The sequence below is a fragment of the Anomalospiza imberbis genome, chromosome 6, assembly GCF_031753505.1.
Source record: "Anomalospiza imberbis isolate Cuckoo-Finch-1a 21T00152 chromosome 6, ASM3175350v1, whole genome shotgun sequence".
NCBI classification, from domain to species: domain Eukaryota; kingdom Metazoa; phylum Chordata; class Aves; order Passeriformes; family Viduidae; genus Anomalospiza; species Anomalospiza imberbis.
The window spans coordinates 54,992,647-55,016,290 of NC_089686.1; the positions used below are offsets into that span (position 1 = coordinate 54,992,647).

Below are 23,644 nucleotides of genomic sequence, written 5' to 3' on the forward strand. Positions count from 1 at the left end.
CCCTGCCTCCCTTTTTCCTTTCTATTGCAAAGCAGAAACTTTCCACGGTGCACCCTCTTGTTCAGGGAAGAACATCTCAGACAGGCAGGGGTCTCTCCCAAGGCAAGTGCAGGGGGATCATGATCCTCCAATGCACTTTATCTAATTCCCAGCACCTTCCTTGCCTCCAGTGTCACCCAGGCCTCTCCCTACCTGAGCTTCCTTTCAAAAAATGAAAGATTTCAAAGCAAAGGGTTTCCTGGGTGTCCCTGTACATTGCAGAGGGAGAGATGGAATGAGATGATTTCTATGGTTTCTTCCAACGCAAACCATTCCCTGTGGATTCCTCGCGTCATTCAGCGTCCACCCCAGGCAGGAGCTCCCCTGCTGCACACAGCACCAGCCTGACAGAGCTCAAGGAGCATTTGCACAATGCTCTCAGGCACAGGCTGGGATTGTTGGGATGTCCTGTGCATGGCCAGGAGCTCAACTCCATGATCCTTGTGGGTCTTTTCCAACTCTGGATAGTTTTTGATTCTATTTTATGCTGACTCTCCTTCATGATAATTCCACTTGATGATGACTCCACTGTGTTGTCCCCATTCCCTGGCTCTGGCACATCCTCAAAAGCCCTCTGGAAGGCAACACCAACAGAGGGGGTGAGTTCCTTTGCACAGCTCCCAGCCAGGAAGTAAATCAGAGGGTGGGCACTGCTGTGGGCCAAGGAGCCAGAGCACAGCCCTGTTCCCACCATTCCACACAGGCACAGCCACAGCAGCGTGACAGGCACTTTGCTCCAGTGCCTGTTGTCACACTCAGTCCAGTTGTCGTGGTTCTCCTCATTCCAGCTTCCTTTGGATGCCTTCCCACCAGTCTGGCTCCAGCAGGCAGGGCTGGTTCCCTTTGTGGCAGGGGACAATGTGCTCATTGTGACACCTCTGCTGCTTCTCCTTGCTCTCACACTACTGGAGGGCTGACACAAAGAGACACCATAGCAATGCTGATCTCCCCCAAACATGGCTTTTCCCATCTTTTCCCGCCCACAGCTTCCATGTGGAGCAGCACAGGGAGAGGTGTGGGAAAAGACAGAAGGCAAGTAGGATGTGGGAGCCTGGTCTGGCATGCCTGGCACAAAAGCCAGGGAGATACCTCCTTCCTGCCTGTGGGCAGGACAGAGGTGGAGGAGGAAAACAATTGGAGAAGGAGAGGATTGCCCATGGAGATATCACAGAGCAAATGGCTTTGGGATGGATCTGACCTGCACTTTCAGGTGTCAGTTGATGTCACTGAGCTGCTGGAGGATTGCTTTAGGAGGATGCTCATTTGAATATTCCCTCCCTTTTCCCACAGAAGTTACTGCTTTTAATACCCTACAGACCTCAATTCTCCCCCCAGAGTTAATAACCAGGTTCCACCCAATGAGGGGGCACTGATTAAGCTGAAAGAGAAGAGTCTGACCTCGTTTCCTCTCACAGCCTGGAGAACTTCACCGCAGTGCACTCACATCTCCTCACACACACCAGCTGCTGTCCCTGGGTCGGGATCTTCAGGAGCTTCCCTGGAATGGTCACTTGGGAAAGGGGAGCGAAGCCCACGGGGTGAGCCCGAGCAGCGTCCGGCACGGGCTCTGTCCCAGCTCCTGCCACAGCCCCCTGTTCTCCGTGCTGGCTCGTGTTCTCCAGGGCTCTCACAAACAGGGAACTAGTTCAGAGCCTGGGACAGGATCAGGGCTCTGCTTCCCATCTGCCCTTGACTCTGTCCAGGAAAGGAACAGGAGAGAGCCTCAGCAAGGAGACATAAGGGAAAAGAAGTTTGCCTCCATGTCAGCTTCCTCTTCCGTTTTTAAAGGAGCCCCAATCCCAAGACCTTGTCTTTTTAAAAGTCTGAACTTGTCTCCTCTCTTTTCTGGGGTGGATCCTTAGGACACTGCAATACAAATGTCCTGTGAAACTTTGATTTCTGGTTCAAACCTAAATTTGCCACTTGCATGCTGCAATTTCAGTGGCACTGGACCTTCACCACGCAGTTTCCAAGAGGATTCACGCAATAATCAATTCTGTGCGTGAGCTGGAGCACATGCACACAAAGAGGGATGCTTTAGGATTTCAGCGATGTAATTTCTGCTGAGAAGAGGCAAATCAATGCTGCTCTCTTGGCTTTAATCCTTAGAAACTTGCAGGTTTAATCTGAGTCATCCTCTACACTAATCCTAACCCTAACCCACTACATTCCTCTGGCAGTCAGACAGCAGCCTACAGTGAATTCCAAGGAATCCCTAGAAAGCTGAGGTGAGATGATTCCTACCCAGGCCGACATCTGCCTCAGGGATCTGGGATGCTCCTGCTGGAAACTGGCACGTGTGGTGGCCCTGGGACCAGAACTGTCACCTCTCTTCCCCACTGACACCGTGTTTCTTTCCCCAGCTATGGAATCTCACATCCCCTCACCAGCCCAATCCTTTCAAGGGCAAACACTTCATGATCCAGGAGCTAACGGGGCTCCAGGAGAGTTGGAGAGGGACTTTGGACAAGGGCATGGAGTGACAGGACAAGGGGGAACAGCTTCCCACTGACAGAGGATGGGTTCAGATTGGATACTGGGAAGAAATCCTTCCCTGTGAGGGTGGTGAGGCCCTGGCACAGGTTGTCCAGAGGGGTGAGGTCAGGTTAAAACAAACACAAATGTTTGTTTGGGAACACATGTTCCCATGTCTGAGGAGAAGAAGGAGGAGCTCAAATGGAGGTTTGGAAAGAGGATCACAGCACCCCAAAACCTGGTCCCTAATAGCTTTCATTGCATCATCAAGGAGATTGGCAGTAATTAGGGTGGGCTCTAAGTGCTGATAACCTGGCTGCAAGCAACTGAGTGCTGTCCTTGCCTTGGGCTGTGTCAGCCTGCATTGGAATGACAGAAATGGGAATTCTCAGCTCAGATGGCTTTCTTGGGGCCAGGGAATGTTTTGGCAATGATCCCAGACCTCTTCCCAGAATGGGAGTTGTTTCTGAGAAGCAATCCGATGCTTCACCAGTGCTGTGAGCACTAGCAGCACTGCCAGCATTCCAGTGCCACCAGCACCACCAGCAGCTCTCTGCTGCTGGAGGGACAATGACCCCACAGGGTAGGGAAATAAGGAATGGTAGAAACCTGCTGAGAGAGGGAAAGCATTTGGAGAATGTCCCATTGGGAAGAGTGTTTCTAATCAGGAGGAAATGAGGAGCCACTCAAAGAAATCTGCAAGTCGAGCTACTTCCTGTCTGGCAGAAAAAAAAGTCAAGACAAATAATTGAGAGGAAGTGACATTCTGACAAAGCCAAAGATTAAATTTCCGATTCTCCCGCCAAGCCTTGCGAAACAACACCGGGACAGGGAACAGAGAGAGCCAGCAGGACGGGAATGGGGAGCGCCTGGTGATCGGGGCACTTTCTCCTTCATGTCACTGACCTGGGAAGGGCCACTTTAGGACATGGATCCCAAAGGACCAAGAGGTACCAGGAAGCGCCGCTGATCTGCACAGACCCCTTTGCCTGCTGCTGCCCCACAGGGAACAGGTCAGTGGAATGTTTTCCTTCCTCTCTACCCCACCTTCCTCTCCCAAAGCAGCTGCTCTGTTCCTGCCACCCTCTCCCAGTGACTGCTGTGCCCTCCCCAGGTCCTCTCTCTTCTCCTCTGCATTCCGGCTGTATCCTAAGACTGAAATGGGCTAGAACAAACTTTCTAACAGAATGCAAAGCATGAGGAAGCAGGAATTCTTTACCTGCACAGGACACAGAAGGATCACTTTTTGTATTGTGTGTGTGGTGAGACTTCACAACAGGATATTAATGCATTATATCCCCATGTAGGCATTGAAAAGTTTTTCTTATCTAATACTTAAACACCATTTTCCTAGAACTCATCTCCATGCATCCACCACCTCCTGGAAGTCCTTTCAGGATCCTGGAAGTGTATTAAGAGGGGTCTCTCTGGTGGTCATATTCACTGATTGCTGCCATAGTAAAGTGACCTTGCCTTGAACTTTTCCTCTGGCCATGCACTATTGCTTCTTGTTTCAGACCTTGCCCCTAAACCAGGTCTCCTCATCTGTTTCTGCACTGTTTCCTGCCACATTTGTCATCCTGTGTGCCAACCTTTACATCCTGTGAGAAACAACCACCCACTGTTTAAAATTTTTAAAGTTTTCCTAAACCTTAACTAAAAATACAGCAAAAGGTCTAAATAAGGTGGAACAGGTTGGGAGCTTCCCTCGTGGCTTCCTACCACGTGCCTGGCTCGACTTCAGGATGGGTTCTTCACCTCTGATACCCCGGGGGGTTGCATCAGCTAAAGCTGGCCCCTCCCAAAGTCTGTCAGTCAGCTCTTTGCTGTTTATTGGTGGAGCCTGCTTTCCTGCAGCTCGATTGGAGGGTCAGTATTGTAAATGTAGGCAAACCCGGGGGAAGAAATGAAGTTCAGAAGGCTGAATGATTTCTTTACTATAACTATACTATAATACATTAATATACTATTTAAAGGAGATACTAAACTACAAACCTAGTTGTTCTAACTACCATATCTAACTCACTCACAACTCATGACCCTCTTGTGAGAGTCTAGACACAGGTGGATCTGACTGGCCATCAGCCTCAAACAATCCTTACTAGAATCCAATTAAGCAATCACCCCAGGTAAACAATTCTCTAAACACATTCCACATGTGATAAACAAGGAGCAGAAATTGAAATTGTTTTCTCTTTCTTTCTTCTGTGCTCTTTTATGAAAAATCCTGAAAGAAAAAAGAATGTCCCTGCAACAGGTCATGTGTTGTCATGCTGCACCCCCCCTCCACCCCCACCCCAGCAACAAGCTTTTGTCAGGCCTTCTTTCTACCTGTCCTGGATGACTCAAGATCTCTGATGGCAACAGTACAGAGAGGGGGAAAAGGACTATGGGGAGAACAGGGGACAGCTAAATAACAGACTACAATAACATAATTATCCATCAGTAAAGCTTCTTTTAATATTCACACAGTATTCATCCCTTACCTGCAAGAGCAAATCATCTCATAATCCATCTATAACACATCATTTTAAATTTTGGTTACTTTACTTTTGAACAACTTCAAAAGAACTGAAAATGTTTATTCTCTATGTTATTTATCAGCCTCCTGGTAAACCATCCAACCCTCCCACCTCCCTCTCCCAGCCCACCATTTCCACTGCCTTTCTCCCCTGCACACCTCACTCCTCCTCACGGAATCCTTCCCACTGCAGGGAGCTGCTGAGGAGCTGTGTGGTCCATCCCTGGATTCTCCAAGCACTGACTCCACATCCACTCTGACCACAGCCAGGGCCACATCCCACCGCCTGCCCAGCATCCATCCATGGGGATGAGCACCATGTCCCCCCCTGCCATCTCACTCACTGAGGGAGACGACAGTCTGTGTGAGACAGATGTCCCCAGTGTGGCCATACACAGTGTGACACTGCTCATCTGCCTCTGTGGGCTGGCTGGGAATGGGGCTGTCCTCTGGGTCCTCAGGTTCCACATCCAGAGGGACACCATCAAATCCATCACTGCCTGCATCCTTGACCTGGCCATTACCAACTTCCTCTTCCACATCTTCATGGTCCCCTCCACTCTGCTCTTCCTGCTGGTGGATTTGGCCTGCTCTGCCATTATGGGCCCCAGCAGACATAAGCTTTACTTATAAACTTGTTTATAACACCATCATGTCCCCAGCAGACATAAGCTTCCTTTCCCTCCTCTTCCTGACGTTCTAAAGCCTAGGGCTGTACTGGCTGATGGCCATCAGCATTGAGAGGTGCAGGTCCATCCTCTGCCCACGTGGGCTCTTCTGCCACCTTCCCCAGCACCTGCCATGGGTGCTGGTGAGTGCCATGCTCTGGGCCCTTTCCATCACTGCCATCGCTGCCATTTCTGCGGTGACTTCCCTGTGCAAGTCACAGGAACACAAGGGGGCTGCTGGGGGCTCTCATCTCCCTCCACATCCTCAACCTCCTCATCTTTGCCCCATCCGTGGTCATTTCCTGCACAATCCTCTTCATTCATCTCAAGGGTAGCTCCCAGCAGCAGCAATCCAAGAGGCTCAACATCATTGTCTTTCTCTCTGTGCTCCTCACTCTCCCCCTCAGTCTCTGGAATTTCCTGCAGCAGATCGGCTACACCACTGTGTCCCCCCAGGTTGTTCTCCTGTTCGCTGCATGCACAGCAGCATCAACCCCTTCATCTACTTCTCAGTAACAAAGTGCTGGAGGCGCTGCTGCAGGGAGTCCTTCAGGGAGTGCCTCCACAAGGTCTCTGAGGAGCCAGAAGGAAGCACTGCACACAGTAATGATGCCAACAGGGACACAGGGGACTAAGCCTGTTGAACCCTTCAAATGCCCCAGTGCAGGACCATGGGGCAGTGGCTGAGGGTTTCCTTGAGCCACCAGATTACTAAATATCCATGATATCACTCTCCTGCTCTGTATTCCTACAGGCGAAGGCAGCAGGGGTATTGCCATGGGCCATGTGTGAGAAATGCTCTGAGGGAAGCACATTGGAGCATGGCTTTGCTTGTCCCTCACGGGTCCTAGAGCACTGTACCCCAAACGGATCCTTCCCTGTCGGAGTCCAGAACATCATTTTGGCTGCTCTGGATGTCTTGAGACCCTGGCAGGGGGCTCAGGGACCTTGGGAGCAAGTCAAAAACACCTGTGGCTTCGATTTTAGCCCATGGGAGAGGCTGCCGACCTTGTATGAGGAATTACATGCCAAAAGGGCTCAAGTAGTGTAATAAGGGAATTGGCACAGGGTGAAAAAGTAGACTTTTGGGGATTTTTAGAATGTAATTCAGGGATACAATATGGAGGAATCTGGGCGTGCCCTAGCCTTTTCTTCCTTCTTGTCCTCCATGTCTCGGTGTGATAGTGACACTTTTCTCTTGGTCTAGGATAGGGACACACTGTCCAACATAGATTTTGGGTATTGGTACGGGAACTGTAAACATGGTACACGGAATTTTGAGTATATCATGTGGGAGGCGCCCAGGGCTCGGGGCAAACTGCCATGGCTTCTGTACTAGCTGGACCTTGGCAGGTCAGAAAGAAAATATTTTAGATAAGAAAGAATAAACAACCTTGAAAACTCAGCTTCACGCCTACCAGACTTCTTCTTTGGCTGCCGGGCTAGGGAAAAAGGGCTTTCACACTATTGGGGTCTTGCCAACTCGACCCAGACACTTCCCCACATGGCTGTGATCCCAAATTTCCCCCTGGCACCTGGTTCCTGCATCCCACTGAGGTCTGATATCAATAAACAGCACCGTGAACCCTGAGCTGCCTTCGCCCCCTCTGCCAGCGCTTCCCAGCTTCCTCTGGCTCCTGCTGCCAGCCGGGAATGTGGCTGGAGGGAGGGGACAGAGAGGTAGTTAGCCAGGAATTTAGCCAGGAATTTTGTGATTGTTTCAAAATTTCATAATGAATTATGTTTAATTAGTCAGAGCATATTTGACTGTGGTTTTTTAGCTGGTTTTGATTTAGATCTGAGTTGGTTGAGTGTCAGTACAAAATTCTGTGGACCAATACACCTTAGAGAAATTACTCAATAGTTGGAGAACAGTTAACAGTTTAACGGTTAACATATAACTAGAAATTAATTGTATGTCTTAGAATGAGAATGATATCTTGAGAGAATTAGGAATTCAGAGGCCTATACACACCGGAAGACTTGATTAATAAATTGCAAGAGATAAATTGCAATGGCAATAAGAGAGCCATTTCCTAAACTTGTAAGCCTCAGAAAACTTAATCAATGGTAATTGTCTAACCGAGACATCAAAGTTAATAAAACATTTTTTAGCTGGAAAAAAAAACGAGTTATGTATTAAACTAAGAGAGACAACATATTTTGGTAGTAATTAAAAGAAACAAAACACTCATACCAAGAAATAATAAATTGGCAGTACTTTTGAGAGTATCTATAAAAAATCTTGGATATTATAGTGCATAAGAATGCCTGAAAAATGTTGTTTATTTGAACCTGTCTTTAGTAAATACCTTTCCAAAATGTTCACAGTTTTAACTCAAAATTGTTACTAGTCTAAAATGCTTTTGCTGTTAGACTTAAACATCTTGGTTTCAGAGGGGACACACCCATGGCTTGTGCTCCCTGGAGCAGCCATGATCCCCAGTGCCCAGAGCTGGACTGGCACCGGCAGAGCCGGCATGGACACGATGGCCATGGGGCTCCGCATTTCTCACTCTGATTACTCTGTGAGAGCCACAGCAAAGTTCTCCCCAAAGATTTTTAATTTTTAATGTTGTGAGCCAGGTGCAAAGGTCTCTCAGCCTTCAGAAATTCTTCCTCTCCGCTGCCTTCAGCTGCCCCCTCAACAGGCCCCAATGGTGCAGCAGCAATGAGAGGAGGAGGCCGTGGTCCTCAGCACAGCCACCCCCTTCCAGGAGCAGGGTGACACCTGTGATTGTCACCACGGGCTCTGTGGGGCATCAGCCTGCTGCCTGTGGCTTCACTGAGGTCACCAGCCCCACCACATCCACGCCTTTTCTCCAGCCCCACCACATCCCACACCTTCCCACCACATCTTCCCACCAGCTCCATCACATCCCACGCCTCCCACACCAACCTCCCATCCCACTCCCCATGCAGCCCACCCACCACCTGTCCTTCCCATCCCTCCCAGCCCCATGCCTGAGGCTCCAGTCCCTCCCCATGGGCTGCTCACCCCAGGCTGCCTCGTGAGGTTTTGGGGCAGTGTTTCTCTTGCAGACACCCCTCCCGAGCTTCATCCCTGGTGTCCAGCCCCCCAACTTCCTTTGGAGAGAAACAAGAGGCAGTAGAGGGATGGCTCCACTGGTGTTTATTGGGGTGGAGAAGCATGGAATTGCCAGGAGGAGTGGAAACACTGCTGGGGATCCCGTGTGGGGCAGGAGAGCAGCAGGGATGTCTGGAGGGGAAGGCAGCATGGGGGGAATTTCTAGAGGATGTCAGAGGGGGGCTGGATGCCTTAGGATTTTAGCCTTTATATTTTTCAAATCCTGTACTGCATTAGTGCATAACTCTAAACACCATGGAAAGTGTTAGTTAACTGTCTTCCCATTTTGGTCAGACAAAACAATCCCTCTAGGCCTGAAATTCAAGCACACTCTCCTGCCTCAGGCCCCAAAAAGTGTAGGCAAAAGTGACTTGGGTGGGGAGCAAACTGGGGGTAAATGACTTCATTACCTGAAGCTGTAACTGGGGGATTCCCCCCTGATTTGTAAATGGACCAGACTTAGATCGGTCTGAAAACCTCGTGACCGTGGTCCATTTTGGGTGTAGCCCCTCTCAGAGGCTTTGACTGCCCAAGGGGCACATTTTGAAGGCCTTTGATAAATACCCACTTTCATTCTCTTCACCTTGTCTAGCCTCTCTTCTAGGAAGCCACCCCAAGGCATCAGGCAGGCAGGGGCTGGAGGGGGCAGGAGGGGTCTGGGTGCCACCAATCCCAAATCTCCCACTGGATGGCAGCAGAGCCCCACAGGCCACACTTGCAGCCAGGGAATGGCCTCCAACTGGGAAAGCAGCGGGATGGGATGGGATGGGATGGGATGGGATGGGATGGGATGGGATGGGATGGGATGGGATGGGATGGGATGGGAAATGGGGCAGAGATGGGGAAGAGGAGTGATACCAAGATGAGACAGAATGAAGTTCCTAACACCAACTAATGCTGTTACCAAGGGAAGTATTAGGCAGCAGGACATGCAGAAGGATCTCTGCTTTACAACATGCGTTTTATCCATTATAACCATCCGTAGGCATTAGAAAGTTCTTCTTGTCTAGTACATAAGCACCATTTTCCTAGAACTCATTTCCATGCATCTACTTCCCACTAAGCATAATTTCATGGTCCTGGAGGTTCATTAAGAGGGGTTTCTGGTAGACGCATACACTGAATGCTGCGATATTAAAGGTGACCCTGCCTTGTACTTTGCCTTTGGCCATGTGCTCTTGCTTCTTGTTACAGAACTTGCTTCAAAAATACTGTGGGCCTCCTTATCAATTTCCCCAGTAATCGCAACCACGTTTATCATCCTGGGTCCACACCTTTATATCTTTTTATCTTTCTGCCCAGTTAGTCTTTTAGCAACTTCAGGGGAGTTGAAAATGTTTATTCTCTCTTATTTATCAATCCCATGCTGTGCAGACCAACCCTCCCTCTCCCACAATTTCCACCACCCTCCTCCCCTGCACATCTCACTTCTCTCCACTGTATCCTTCCCACTGCAGGGAGCTGCTGAGGAGCTGTGTGGTCCATTCCTGGATTCTCCAAGCACTGACTCCCCATCCACTCTGACCACAGCCGGGGCCACATCCCACCACCTGCCCAGCATCCATTCATGGAGGTGAGCACCGTGTCCCCTCTTTTCACCTCACCGACCGATGGATCTGGTCAGTGTGAGATCAGTGTCTCCAGCATGGCCGCACACATTGGGACTCTGCTCGTCGGCTTCTGTGGGCTGGCTGGGAATGGGGCTTTCCTCCGGCTCCTCCACATTAATCCCACCACCGACTTCGTCTTCAACCAGGCCATCACCGACTTCCTCTTCCTCATCGTCATGGTCCCCTCCGCCCTGCTCTTCGTTGTGGAGGAAGTCTCCTGCTATGCTATAATGGCCCTGATGTATTTGAGCTTTCTTTTCTATCTGTCACTGTTCTCCTACACCATGGGGCTGTACCGCCTGACATTCATCAGTTTTCAGAGGTGCAGGTCCATCCTCTGCCAGTTTTTCTGTGGTTGCCAACTTCCTGACCGCCTGCTGTTGGTGATGATGACTGTCCTGTTCTGGGTTCTCCTCTTTGTTGTCACTGCTGTCAATCCCACGGTGACTTCCCAGTGCCAGTCACACGAGCAGGAGCAATGCCGGGTGGCTCTCACCTCATTGTATGCCCTCAACCTCTTCCTATTTGCTGCGCCTGTGGTCATTTCCAGCACAATCCTCTTCATTCATTTAAAGTCTCGCTCCCAGCAGCAGCAACACAAGAGGCTCGACATTGTTATTGTCCTCGTTGCACTCTTCAGCCTGCCCCTCAGTCTCTGGTCTTTCCTGCAGCAGATTGGCTACACGGTTGTGCCCTCCGAGGCAGTTTTCCTGCTCACCTGCATCAGCAGCAGCATCAAACCCTTCATCTATTTCTTGGTGGGGAGCTGGAAAAGAGACTGCTCCATGGGGAGCTGCTGGAGACACTGCTCCATGGAGAGTTGCAGGAGGTACTTCTCCATGCAGTCCCTAAGGAAGGCAGTCCACAGGGTGTTTGCGGAGCCCGAAGAAAACACTGCCCGCAGAAATGATCCTGCCATGGACACAGAGGCCTGAGCCTGTTGATCCCTTCCACTGCACTGCTGAAGGACCCCAGGACAGTGGCTGAGAGATTCCTGAGTGACCTGATCAATAAATCCCCACAGGATCACCCTCCCTGTGCTGGTGCATCCCCCACCCCCTTTCCAGGCTGCACTGGGCTCTGATACGTGCTTGGGAGGCCTCAGCCTTGAGGAGCAGCCCCTGGGCTCAGCTCCTCTGGCGCTGATCAGAAACACCCTCTGCTCCCAGCAACTGCTGCTGGCCAACGACCTCCTGGGCTTTTGTCAACAGCCTTGGGAATTATGTGACTTCCCTGAATGCCACACCATCCCTGCTCTCACACTTTCACAGAAAGTTGCCGGCCCAAAGTGTGGCCAGGGTGAAACATTGCTGTGGCTGAAGCCCATCCCTTGGGGCCCTGTAAGCAGCGGTCCAAAAGGAGACCCTTGGAGCTCTCCTGGGCCCAGCAGCGCTGACCAGAAGCTCCCTGGCAGTGGGGCCTCTCCGAGCTGGGATCTCTCCCGTCTGCTGCCCTTGGGTGACCCCTGAACGCCAACGGCTCCTGGGCCGATCCCCCAGTGCTCGAGGCCCAAGCCTTGGCACAGTGAGGAGATGCAAACGGATCCGCAGGGAGCGTTTCACTGCCTCCCAGGGGAATTTCTCACAGGGACCTTGCACTGACTCTTCCTCTCTGTGTGCACACACGTGTGCATCTGCTCTGGCAAACGTGGGGGAAATGCTGCTCTCTCAGGTGTTGTGGTGCCTGAGACATCTGAGTGAGTCAGGCCTGCAAGGAAGTATCAGGCATAAATAAGCTTAAAGGTTGTTTCTCTGCTGAATTGCTAAATTTAATGTATAACTGAAGTACTGTTAACTTTGAGTGCTGTAAAGCTCTTAGGCCATTTGCCTTTTTATCCTTACCTTCACTGTCCTTTTGTCATGCACAGCTGAACACACCCACAAACACACACACAGGGACAGCACTTTTCTGTGTTGTTATTTATTATTAAACCTGGGTTTTACTGATTTCTGTGCTAGTGGTTTTATGCCTTCAGAAATTCTTACTCTCCCCTGGCTTGCGCCTCTCCCTCAGCATGCTCGGATGGTGCAGCTGCAAGGGGAGTGGGAGTCCGTGGTCCTCAGCACCGCCACCCCCTTCCAGGAGCAGGGTGACATCTGTGTTTGTCACCGTTGTCTCCACGGGGCATCAACCCCCTCCCTGTGGCTTCACTGAGGTCTCTGAGCTGGGGGTGTTCAGCCTGGAGAAGGAAAGGCTTCAGGGAGACCTTGGAGCCCCTTCCAGAGCCTAAAGAGGCCCCAAGAACTGGAGAGGCATTTTGGACAAAGACAAAGACAAAGGCCTGAAGTGACAGGACAAGGGGGAATGGCTTCCCACTGCCGGAGAATAGGGTTAGGTGGAATATTGGGAAGAAATTCTTCCCTGTGAGGGTGGAGAGGCCCTGGCACAGGTTCCCAGAGATGCTCTGGCCTCCCCATCCCTGGAAGTGTTCCAGGCCAGGCTGGATGGTGGTTTGAAGCAACCTGGCCTAGTGGAAGGTGTCCCTGCTTGCAAAGGGGTGAGATCAGGGAAAAACAACCACAAGTATTCCCAAGACTGGGGAGGAGGAGGATGAGCTCTGGTGAAGAGCTGGATGGGGCACGACAGCACCCCAGATTCTGGTCTCTAACAGCTTTAATTGCATCATCCAGAGTATTGGCAGTAAGAAATGTGGGCTCTGATGCTGATAACCTGGTTGTAAGCCTGTCGTGGTTTGGCACTGGCCAAACGCCAGGCACCCGCGAAAGCTGTTCGCTCGCCTGCTCTTGCTCTCAGCTGGGCAGAGTAGAAGGAGACAAAAGTTAACAAAGGGCTCATGAACTGAGAGGAGAACTGGGAGAAAAAACCCTCCAAGAATAGGAAAATAAAAGGTTCAAATGTAATGGTGTTAAGTCAATTTTTTATTAACAGAGTCAGAGGATGATAATGAGATGTCAAATAAAAGTTTAAAACACCTTTCTTTCCCCCCCTCCCTCCTTCCTAGTGACAGTGCACAGAGGCAGGGCGTGGGGCTTTTGGTCAGTTCATCACTCGCAATCTTCTGTTTGCTCCAGGAGAGGAGTTTTTTTGTGCTGTGTCATGGGGTTTCTCCAACGGGACATTGTTCCCCATGAACTTCTCCAGTGTGGCTCTAATCTCATGAGCAGCAGTCCTGAAAAAACTGTTGCAATGTGAATCCCACCCTCGGGCAAACAGTCTTCTCAAAACTGTTATGGCTTGGGTCACTCTTCCACGGGGTACAGTCCTCCAAAGACAGGCTGCTCTAGTTTGGAAGCAAGGAACCTTCCTCTCTCTTTCCACTCAGGTCTTGCCCTCCACAAGACTTGCCATGGCCCACACCAAGATGGCAGAGGCTGCGGCGCATCACTGCACAGCACACCGGGATGGCCCCAGCAGCGGTGCCTGCCATCCCTGGTAAAAACTGCGTGTGCTGCTTTGATTTTCTTCTTGCATATGGCATCACTGAGGCGTTACCAACCTGTCTAACTGGGCCAACAGCATGTCCATCTTCAGAGTCGTCAGAAATTGGCTCTGTCAGACATGGTGGAAGCTTCCAGCAGCTTCTCACAGGAGCCCCTTTCCGTGGCTCTCCCCCACTACCAAAAAACCAGGCTGTGGCAAATCAACACAGAGCAACTGTTTTCTGTCCTTCCCTTGGGCAGTGAGAGCCTGCATTTGAATGAAAAAATGGGAATTCTTGGCTCAGCCATGCTTCCTTGGGTCCAGGGATTATTCTGGCAATGATCCCAGACCTCTTACCAGCAAGGGAGTTGTTTCTAAGAAGCACCCAGATGCTCCACCAGCACTGGCAGCGTTGACACCATTCTGGTGCCACCTGCACCACCGGCATCCCTCTGGTGCTGGAGGGAATATTACCCCTCATGAAAGAGAAAGGAGAAATGGTAGAAACCTGTCAGGAGAGTGAAGGCAGTCAGAGAATGGGACATTGTCCAGGGAAGGAGTGTTTCTAATCAGGAGGAAAAGACAACCCATTCTAGTCCTTGAGTGGAGTTTTGACAAAACTCACAACTAATGTAACCAAAGATGCAATTTCCTACTCCCCTATGATGCCATCAAGTCTTTGGGAAACAACAGTGGGATAGGGAACAGAGAGAGACAGCAGGATGGGCATGGGAAGCTCCTGGTGATCTGGGCCCTTTCTCCTCCATGTCACTGACCTGGCAGGAGCCGCTTTAGGACATGGATCCCAAAAGAGCAAGAGGTACCAGGAAGTGCCGCTGATCTGCACAGACCACTTTGCCTGCTGCTGCCCCACAGGGAACAGGTCAGTGGAATGTTTTCCTTCCTCCCTAGCCCACCTTCCTCTCCTCCAGCAGCTGTTCTGTTCCTGCCACCCTCTCCCAGTGACTGCTGTGCCCTCCCCAGGTCCCCCCTCCTCTGCCCTATGCTTTCCTTCCACATACCCTGCTGAACAGCCCAACCTTACTGCCTCCCTCTCAAGCCCACAATTTCCACCACCCTCCTCCCCTGCACATCTCACTTCTCTTCACTGAATCCTTCCCACTGCAGGGAGCTGCTTGGTCCATCCCTGGATTCTCCAAGCACTGACTCCACATCCATTCTGACCACAGCCAGTTGCTACATTCCACTGCCTGCCCAGCGTCCATCCATGGAGGTGATCACCATGCCCCCACCTGCCATCTCACCCACTGAAGGAGACGATCTGTTTGAGGTACATGTCACCAGCGTGGCCATACACAGTGTCACACTGCTCATCTGCCTCTGTGGGCTGGCTGGGAACGTGGTTGTCCTCTGGGTCCAGAGCAGGAAATCCATTTGCTACATCTTCAACCAGGCCTTTGACAACTTTTTCTTCCTCCTCTTCATGGTCCTCTCCACCCTGCTTTTCTTGGTGGAGGACATGTCCTGCTCCATTATCATGCCCCCTGTGTACTTCAGCTTCCTTTTCCAGCTGTCAGTGGTCTCCTACTACATGGGGCTGTACCAGCTGATGTTCATCGACACCAAGAGATGCAGGTCCCTCCACTACGAACACTGCTACCCCTGCCACCTTCCCCAGAACATGTTGTGGGTGGTAATGAGAGCCCTGCAGTGGGCCTTCTTCTATTCTGTCATCGCTGTTCATCCCATAGTGACTTCCCTGTGCCAGACATATGAGCACAAACACTGCTGGGGGGCTCTCATCTCCACGTACACCCTCAACCTCTTCCTCTTTGGTGCAGCCGTGGTCATTTCCAGCACAATCCTCTTCATTAAGGCCAAGCGTGGCCCCCAGCAGGAGCAACCTAAGAGACTCGACATCATTATTTTCTACACTGAACTCTTCCATCTCCCGGTCAGCATCTGCAATTTCCTGCAGCAGCTCGGTAACACCACTGTGTCCACCCAGGTTGTTTTCCTGCTCATCTGCATCCACTACACCATCAAACCTTTCATTTACCTCTCAGTCAGGAGCTGCTGGTGGCACTGCCGGAGTCTCCTCAGGGTCTGCCTCCAGAGGATCTTTGAGTGGCCAAAGGACAGCACTGCCTGCAGCAGTGGGGCTGCTATGGACACGGGGGTCTGAGCCTGTTGATCCTTTCCCCTGCCAAGCTGAAGGACCCTGGGACAATGGCTGAGGGTTTCCTTGAGTCACCTGAGCTGGGAACTCTCACATTTACTGCACTTGAAGGATTCTTGAAGGTCAACAGGTCTTGGACCCCCACTCCTCAATGCTCAACCCTTCGCCTGGTGAGGAGCTGCCAATGCATCCAGAGTGAGCATTTCACTGCCTTTGAGGGGAATTGCTCTCAGGGACTATGGATATTCTCAGTTCAGTCAGAGAAAAAAAAGAGAGGTTTCTAACCAGGCTGGGCCTGGGAGAGAGTTGGAAAGGAATGTAAATAATTCTCTAGCTCTCTTGTTGTTCACATTGTTTATAGATATGTTCTGCCACTGTGCGTCATTCAGAGCTCACCAATGGTGTGAGATGTTTTTGCTTTAAGACCAATGAAATTAGTCTGCACGATGTTCTAAATAAATAGAGTGGTGCATTTGAAATAAAGAGGTTTCCTTCTCGCCTTCTGAACTGGAGTTCTTCATTCCCGTCCTGCCTCAACAGCGACAAGGGACTTTGCACTGACTCTATGTCTGTATCCATACAGGTGTCATATTTCTCGATTTTGTTTTTAGAGCTTTTTCCCTTGGTGTGCCTGTCTGGTCAGGGCTAGAGTGAACCTGGCCAATGAACTCCGGTGTGTGGATGCTCAGTATTAAATGTGGTTTTTACTGATGCCCTTGCAGCCCTCCCACAACTGCCGTTGCAGTGTTCTCAAACACTGATTCGTAACACTCCCCCAGTGTAATCAGGCAGGAGAAGGGAGCAGGGCCATGAGGAAGGGAGGTTCTGCAGGGAGCATGTGGGAGCTGGGTTTTTCTCCTCCCTCCCGGGTCCTAGAACACCATGGCCAGGAGGGGCAGAGACACTGACGGGAGTCCCGGGTGGACTGGGGCAGGAACAGGGCTCTCAGAGCCAAAAGGTGGCCTGGGGACATTTGGGGCAATGGAGGCGGTTAGGATGAATCAGGAGAGGGCTGAGGTTGGAGGCAATCTGGATGCCACCGATCCCAAATGTCCCCACTGGAGAGCAGCAGAAGCCAACAGGCTGTGCTCTGAGCTGGAGAGCAGCCATGGGATGGGATGGGATGGGATGGGATGGGATGGGATGGGATGGGATGGGATGGGATGGGATGGGATGGGATGGGATGGAGAGTGGGGCAGAGATGGGGATGAGGAGTGATACGAAAATGAGAGGGAATAAAGTTCATGTGAAATATCAGGCAGCAGGACACACAGAAGGATCTCTTCTTATTTCTGTTTGGTGAGACATTACAGCAGGGGTTTTATCCATCATAACCACACATAGACATTAAAAAGTTTTCCTTATCTAGTACATAAACACCATTTTCCTAGAACTCATTTCCATGCATCCATTTCCTTACCTGGAGTCCTTTCATGCTCCTGGAGGATCATTCAGAAGGGTCTCTGGTGATCTTATTCACTGAGTGCTGTGATATTAAAGGTGACCTTGCCTTGAACTTTTCTTTTGGCCATATGCTTTTACTTCTTGTTACAGAATTTGGCCCAAAACCACCAGAGGCCTTGTTATTTGTTTTGCCACTGGCTCCAGCCACTTTTATCATCCTGCGTGCCTGCCTTTACATCCTTTTATCTTTTTGGCCACTTGGTCTTTAAGCAACTTCAGAAGAGGTGAAAATGTTTATTCCCTATGTTCATTATCAGTCTCCTGCTGAACAGCCCAGCCATCCCACCTCCGTCTCAAACCCCACCATTTCCACCACCCTCCTCCCCTGCACATCTCACTGCTCCCCACTGAATGCTTCCCACTGCAGGGAGCTGCTGAGGAGCCTCATGGTCCATCTCTGGACTCTCCAAGCACTGACTCCACATCCACTCTAACCACAGCTGGGAGCCACATCCCACTGCCTGTCCAGCGTCCATCCGTGGAGGTGACCACCGTGTCCCCATCTCCTGCCACACCCACTGAAGGCGACAATCTGTGTGAGACTGATGTTCATAATGTGGCCATTCACATTGTGGCACTGCTCATCTGCCTCTGTGGGCTGGCCGGGAATGGGGCTGTCCTCTGCCTCCTCAACCTGAAAATCCATCACTCTGCCTTCTATAACCTGGCTGTCATTGACTTCCTCTTCCTTCTCCTCACAGTCCCCTCTGCTCTCCTCCTGGTGGAGGACATGTCCTGCTCTCCTGTTGTGCCCTTGCTGTACCTGTGTTTCCTCTTCCAGCTCTCAGTGATCTCCTACCACTGGGGGCTGTTCTGGCTGATGCGCAGCAGCACTGTGCTGGATATGTACAAGCTCTGGAGACTCTACTGCCACTGGGAGCTTCGCAAGCGCCTGACGTGGGTGGCAAACAGTGTCAAATTCTGGGTCTTCTTTGCTGTCTTCACTGTCATTTTCACGGTGACATTCCTGTGCCCATCACACCAGCAGGAGCCCTGCCGGGCATTCTCATCTCCATGAGAACACCATCATCATGCTCCTCTTGGCTGCATGCATGCACGTTTCCAGTACAATCCCATAGATATTCTCAGTTCAGTCAGAGAAAATGAGAGAGATTTCTACCAGGCTAAGCCTGGGAAAAGTCCGAGAGGAATGTAAACCATTTATTATCTTTCTTTCTATTCATATTGTTTATAGATATGTTCTACCACTATGGGCTATTCATAGTGCACCAATGGTGTTGAATATTTTTACTTTAAGACCAATGAAATTAGTCTTCACGATGTTCTCTATAAAAGAGCGATGTACTTTTAATCACAGAATCACAGAATAATGAGGTTGGAAGAGCCCTCTAAGATCATCAAATCCAACCTATGCCCTAATACCTCAACTAGACTATAGCAACAAGTGCCATGTCCAGTCTTTTTTTTAAACACATCCAGAGATCATGATTCTACCACCTCCCTGGGAAGACAATTCCAGTACCTTATTATTCTTTTGGTGAAAATTTTTTTCCTAATATCCAACCTATACCTTCTCTGAAGTAGCTTGAGACTGTGTCCTCTTGTTCTGTGTCCCCTTGTACTGCCTGGTGAAAGAGACCAACCCTCACCTGACTACAACTACCCTTCAGGAAGTTGTAAAGAGCAATAAGGTCACCTCTAAGCCTCCTCTTCTCCAGGCTAAACAACTACAGCTCCTTCAAACGTTGCTCATAAGGCTTGTATTCCAAGCCCCTCACCAGCCTCATTGCCTCCTCTGGACGCACTCAAGCATCTCAACGTCCTTCCCAAACTGAGGGGCCCAGAATTGGACACAGCACTCAAGATGCAGTCTCACCAGCACCAAGTACAGGGGAAGAATGACCTCCCTGCTCCTGCTGGTCACACAATTCCTAATGCAGGCCAGGATGCCATTGGCTTTCTTGGCCACCAAGGCACATTGCTGGCTCATATTGAACTGGCTGTCGACTAGCACCCCCAAGTCCCTTTCTGCCTGAATGCTGTCCAGCCACACTGTCCCCAGCTTGTAACATTGTAGGGGATTTTTGTGGCCAAAATGTAAAATTCGGCACTTAGACTTATTAAACTTCATGCTGTTGGACTCTGCCCATCCATCCAACCGATCTAAGTATCTCTGCAGAGCCCTCCTTCCATCCAACAGATCAACACAAGCTCCCAGCTTAGTGTCGTCTGCAAATTTACTAATATAGGACTCGATGCCCTCATCCATGTTGTCTATAAAAATATTAAATAGAACTGGTCCCAGTACAGACCCCCGAGGGACACCACTGGTGACTGGCCCCAGCTGGATGCAGCACCGTTCACCACCACTCTCTGGGCCCAGCTGTCCAGCCAGTTCCTAACCCAGCGAAGAGTGCTCCTGCCCAAGCCGTGGGCTGCCAGCTTCTCCAGGAGTGTGCTGTGGGAGACAGTATGAAAGGCCTTGCTGAAGTCTAAATAGACAACATGCACAGCCTTTCCTGCACCCACCAGACGGGTCACCTGGTCACAGAAGGAGACCAGGTTGGTCAGACATGACCTACCCTTCGTAAACCCCTGCTGACTGGGTCTGATACCCTGGCCATCCTGTAAGTGCTGTGTGATAGCGCTCAGTATGAACTGTTCCATTATCTTACCTGGAACTGAGGTCTATGAACTGTTCCATTATCTTACCTGGAACTGAGGTCTATGAGCTGTTCCATTATCTTACCTGGAACTGAGGTCTATGAACTGTTCCATTATCTTACCTGGTACTGAGGTCTATGAACTGTTCCATTATCTTACCTGGTACTGAGGTTGATAAACAAATAAACGAATAATAATAAATGAACAATAAACGAATCATTCTTTGCCTTCTGAACTTGGAGTCATTTTCATTCCCGTCCCTGCCTCAACAGCGACATCTGGTGAAACCCGACGTGGTACTGCAGCCTAGGCTGAAGACCCAGGACCCTGACGGATCACGGGGGGAACTTCTCAGCCGAGGCTGAACACCAGGAGTCTGGAGACTCCAGTCGGACACCTTTGCCCTCTTGAGTGAGATAATGCTGAAACCCCTGTCTTTCAGAGAAGACTTGGTCCTGTTTGGACCGCGGGTCGGCTCTTAGAAGCTGAGAACTGAGCAGGACGGTTTTCCCTGAAATAGTGGACTGTCTGTCTCTTGAAGTAAATGTTTGCTGAGGGAGAGTTTCCCTGAAAATGGGGAACCATCTTTCTGCAGCTGAACGGCTGGTTCTGTCTTCCTGGCAGGGTTATAGCCCTCACCTAAGGGTCCCAGTGTCTGAGGCCGAGCTCGTCGGACTCCTGAGTTGGGCTCGGGACCATGGATTTTCTGCGGATCTCAGACGCGCCTTTGATCGTAGAGTTTGGCACGATTTGGGACGCTGCCTCATGGACAAGGGGGACGCAACAGCGCTCGCACTGCTCACAGTCTTAGGAGCGCATCTACACAGCCCTACGGGGCAAGACCCCGAGAGGCAGCGATTCCGACTGGGACATTTCAGGTGCCCAGCCCCGCCCCGGCGCAGTGTGGGGCTGCGAGAGACACCGGGACGCCCCGCGGACTTTATATGTCACCGGGAACTTATATTAAGCTCAAGTATCCCCATCCGCGTGACCGCGTTCAGCCGAAATATCCTTTGCCGACTGATCGGACACTGACCGCACCGCAGCCCGTGCCGCGGTCAGTTGGGCAGACTCACCCCGCCTTGAGCGCGGTGCTGGTGACGCCATCCGCCTTTCACAACTATCAGCTTCGGCACACCCGACATTGCAGGGACTGCACGGGGCGACCCCGGCCCGGCGGGCGCCGCCACCGCTCGCGGCTCCGCAGCCCCCCCTCTCCGGAATGAAGCTGGCAGGGGGGCCGGCGCTGCCCGCAGTCCATGACGCAGTGGGGGCTGCTGCCCCCCCGGCTCCTTCGTTAATGGAGCCCGCACAGACGGCAATGGGACCTTTGATCCATCCCCCTGGCACACCCCTCGCCGCCCGCGGGGGCTCCGGCTTTGCCCATGGGACAGGCGCAACCGCCTCTCACTCCACCCACCACTCCGGACGGAGCGAGCCGATCGCCGCCGCCGCCGTCCCCGGGACCGACAGAGTCGCCGATGCCGCCAGCGCCGCCCCCGCCGGGGCCGAGAGCAACGGCCACGGCACTTCTTCGTGTGACCGTGGCGCCCCTGCCGCTCGCCTCCCCCGCGCAGCCGCCCGCTTCGCTCGGGGGGCAGCGCCCGTAGGGCACAGCAGCTCCCGCCTCTGCGCCTGGGGAGACTGCGCCCTCCGCTCCGCTCATCAGTCTGTCCAGCCTACTTGTTTCAGAGCCTTGCACCCAGCCCACCACCCCCTCTGCTTCCCCCAGACCGCCCTGAGCTGTGTCCCTCTGAGGCAGAGGCACTGGGAGGGAGCACCGACTTGGTCCGCAGCAGCATCGCTGCTGCTGGTCCCGTGGCTGGGGAGGATGGGGGTGGGGCCGCAGGTCAGGGGGCGAGGAGCAGCCCCTTGTACTGGGCAGGCATGGGTGGTGCCAAGAGCCCCAAATCCAGGGTGGAATTTTATATTCCTGGGAAGACCTCCCCTGCCCGCGCCCTGCGCATCCTGCTCCTGTTCGCAGAGCAGGAGGAGCGGGATCCCGAGGCTTCATGGCCAGGTGGAGCGGGGGCAGGGCGAAAAGCTAGAGGAATTGCCGAGACTCTGGCAACCTGGTGGGGGCGGGCACTGAAAAATAAAGTTGGAATGGGTCGCCCATCTGCGAGTGGCCATGGGGTGTCCCAGGGACCCCGGATCCAGCGGACCCTCCCACCTCCCTCTCATGCTATACCATTTCCACCACGCTCCTCCCCTGCACATCTCTCTTCTCTCCACTGAATCCTTCCCTGGGATTCAGCTGCTGGGAGCAGCTGAGGAGCTGTGAGGTCCATCCCTGGATTCTCCAAGCACTGACTCCCCATCCACTCTGACAACAACCAGGGCCCACATCCCACCGCCTGCCCAGCGTCCATCCATGGAGGTGAGCACAGTGTCCCCCCCTGCCAACTACATACACTGAAAGAGACGGTCTCTGTGAGACAGATGTCACCAGCGAGGCCATTCACAATGTGACACTGCTCATCTGCCTCTGTAGGCTGGTTGGGAGCGGGGCTGTCCTCTGCCTCCTCAGTCTGAAAAGAGGTAATTATTGCATCTTTAACGTGGCTGTCATAGACTTCCTTGTACTTCTCCTCACTGACTCCTCTGCCCTCCTCGTCCTGATGGAGGACATGTCCTGCTCTCCTATCATGCCCTTGATATATGTGTTTCCCTTTCCAGCTCTCAGTGGTCTCCTACTACTGGAAGCTGTCTCAGCTGATGTGCAGGAGCCCTGTGGTGTATATGGGCAAGTTCAGGAAGCTCTGCTGCCACTATGACCTTCCTCGGTGCCTGTTTTGGGAGGTGGAAAGTATCCAATACTGGGCCTTCTTTGCTCTCTTTGCTGTCATTCCTGCAGTGACATTCCTGTGCCCGTCACACAAGCAGGAGCAATGCCAGGCAGCTCTCATCTTTGTCTTCACCCTTATCCTGCTCCTCTTTTGTTGCACCCATGGTCATTTCCAGCAAAATCGATTTCATTGAGGCCAAGTGCGGCTCCCGGCAGCAGCAACACAAGAGGTGCAACATCGTTATTGTCCTCACTGTGCTCCTCACTCTCCTTCTCATCATCTGGAATTTCCTGCAGCAGCTTGGTTACATCCTTGTGCCCTCCCAGGTTTTTTTCCTGCTCACCTGCATCAACAGCAGCATGAAACCCTTCCTCTACTTCTTGGTGGGAAGGTGCTGGATGCCCTGCTCCATGGGGTCCCTCCGGCTCTCCCTCCAGAGGGTCTTTGAGGAGCCAGAACAAAACACTGACCACAGAGAGGATCCTGCCATGGACACAGGGGTCTGAGCCTGTTGATTCCTCCTGCTGCACTGCTGAGAGACCCTGGGACAGTGGCTGAGAGATTCCTGAGTGACCTGATCAATAAATCCCCACAGGATCACCCTCCCTGTGCTGGTGCATCCCCCACCCCCTTTCCAGGCCGCACTGGGCTCTGATACGTGCTTGGGAGGCCTCAGCCTTGAGGAGCAGCCCCTGGGCTCAGCTCCTCTGGCACTGATCAGAAACACCCTCTGCTCCCAGCAACTGCTGCTGGCCAACGACCTCCTGGGCTTTTGTCAACAGCCTTGGGAATTATGTGACTTCCCTGAATGCCACACCATCCCTGCTCTCACACTTTCACAGAA

General features: G+C 51.9%; 2 protein-coding genes and 1 pseudogene across 7 annotated transcripts in view; all 3 read left to right on the top strand.

The window, feature by feature from the left end:
- Positions 1 to 2,719: 2,719 nt before the first annotated feature.
- The window catches only part of LOC137476195 (proto-oncogene Mas-like), a 35,672-nt gene continuing 14,747 nt past the window's right edge, over positions 2,720 to 23,644 (top strand). Inside the window, exons 1-3 of one of the 4 annotated variants that reach the window (XM_068194319.1) lie at positions 2,722 to 3,527; positions 10,249 to 10,364; positions 10,548 to 13,160. In XM_068194319.1, coding sequence (XP_068050420.1) covers positions 10,359 to 10,364; positions 10,548 to 11,336 — 795 coding nt within the window. In that variant the 5' untranslated portion in view covers positions 2,722 to 3,527; positions 10,249 to 10,358 and the 3' untranslated portion in view covers positions 11,337 to 13,160. Of the gene's footprint in view, positions 3,528 to 10,032; positions 13,161 to 23,644 lie in introns of those variants that run through there. The other 3 variants (XM_068194317.1, XM_068194320.1, XM_068194318.1) reach the window with 3 other exon arrangements.
- On the top strand, positions 5,688 to 6,347 carry LOC137476597 (proto-oncogene Mas-like; annotated as a pseudogene).
- LOC137476191 (mas-related G-protein coupled receptor member H-like) lies at positions 13,689 to 19,643 on the top strand. 3 transcript variants are annotated; one of them, XM_068194311.1, is made up of 3 exons: positions 13,689 to 13,794; positions 14,566 to 14,665; positions 14,911 to 16,952. In XM_068194311.1, exons 1-3 carry the CDS (start codon positions 13,764 to 13,766, stop codon positions 15,926 to 15,928), a joined length of 1,149 nt encoding a protein of 382 aa, XP_068050412.1. In that variant the 5' UTR covers positions 13,689 to 13,763; the 3' UTR covers positions 15,929 to 16,952. The 3 variants fall into 3 exon arrangements, 1 of the variants encoding a protein (XP_068050412.1); XR_011000288.1 differs by lacking the exons at positions 13,689 to 13,794; positions 14,911 to 16,952 and adding exons at positions 17,754 to 17,870; positions 18,168 to 19,643 and having other exon boundaries at positions 13,812 to 14,665; XR_011000287.1 differs by lacking the exons at positions 13,689 to 13,794; positions 14,911 to 16,952 and adding an exon at positions 17,754 to 19,643 and having other exon boundaries at positions 13,812 to 14,665.

Coding starts and splice junctions, on each gene's coding strand:
- LOC137476191 (XM_068194311.1), top strand. CDS start 13,764: ATGGCCCCAGCAGCGGTGCCTGCCATCCCTG. Junction 13,795..14,565: donor AGCGGTGCCTGCCATCCCTG/GTAAAAACTGCG, acceptor CTGACCTGGCAG/GAGCCGCTTTAGGACATGGA. Junction 14,666..14,910: donor TGCTGCCCCACAGGGAACAG/GTCAGTGGAATG, acceptor TTCCCACTGCAG/GGAGCTGCTTGGTCCATCCC.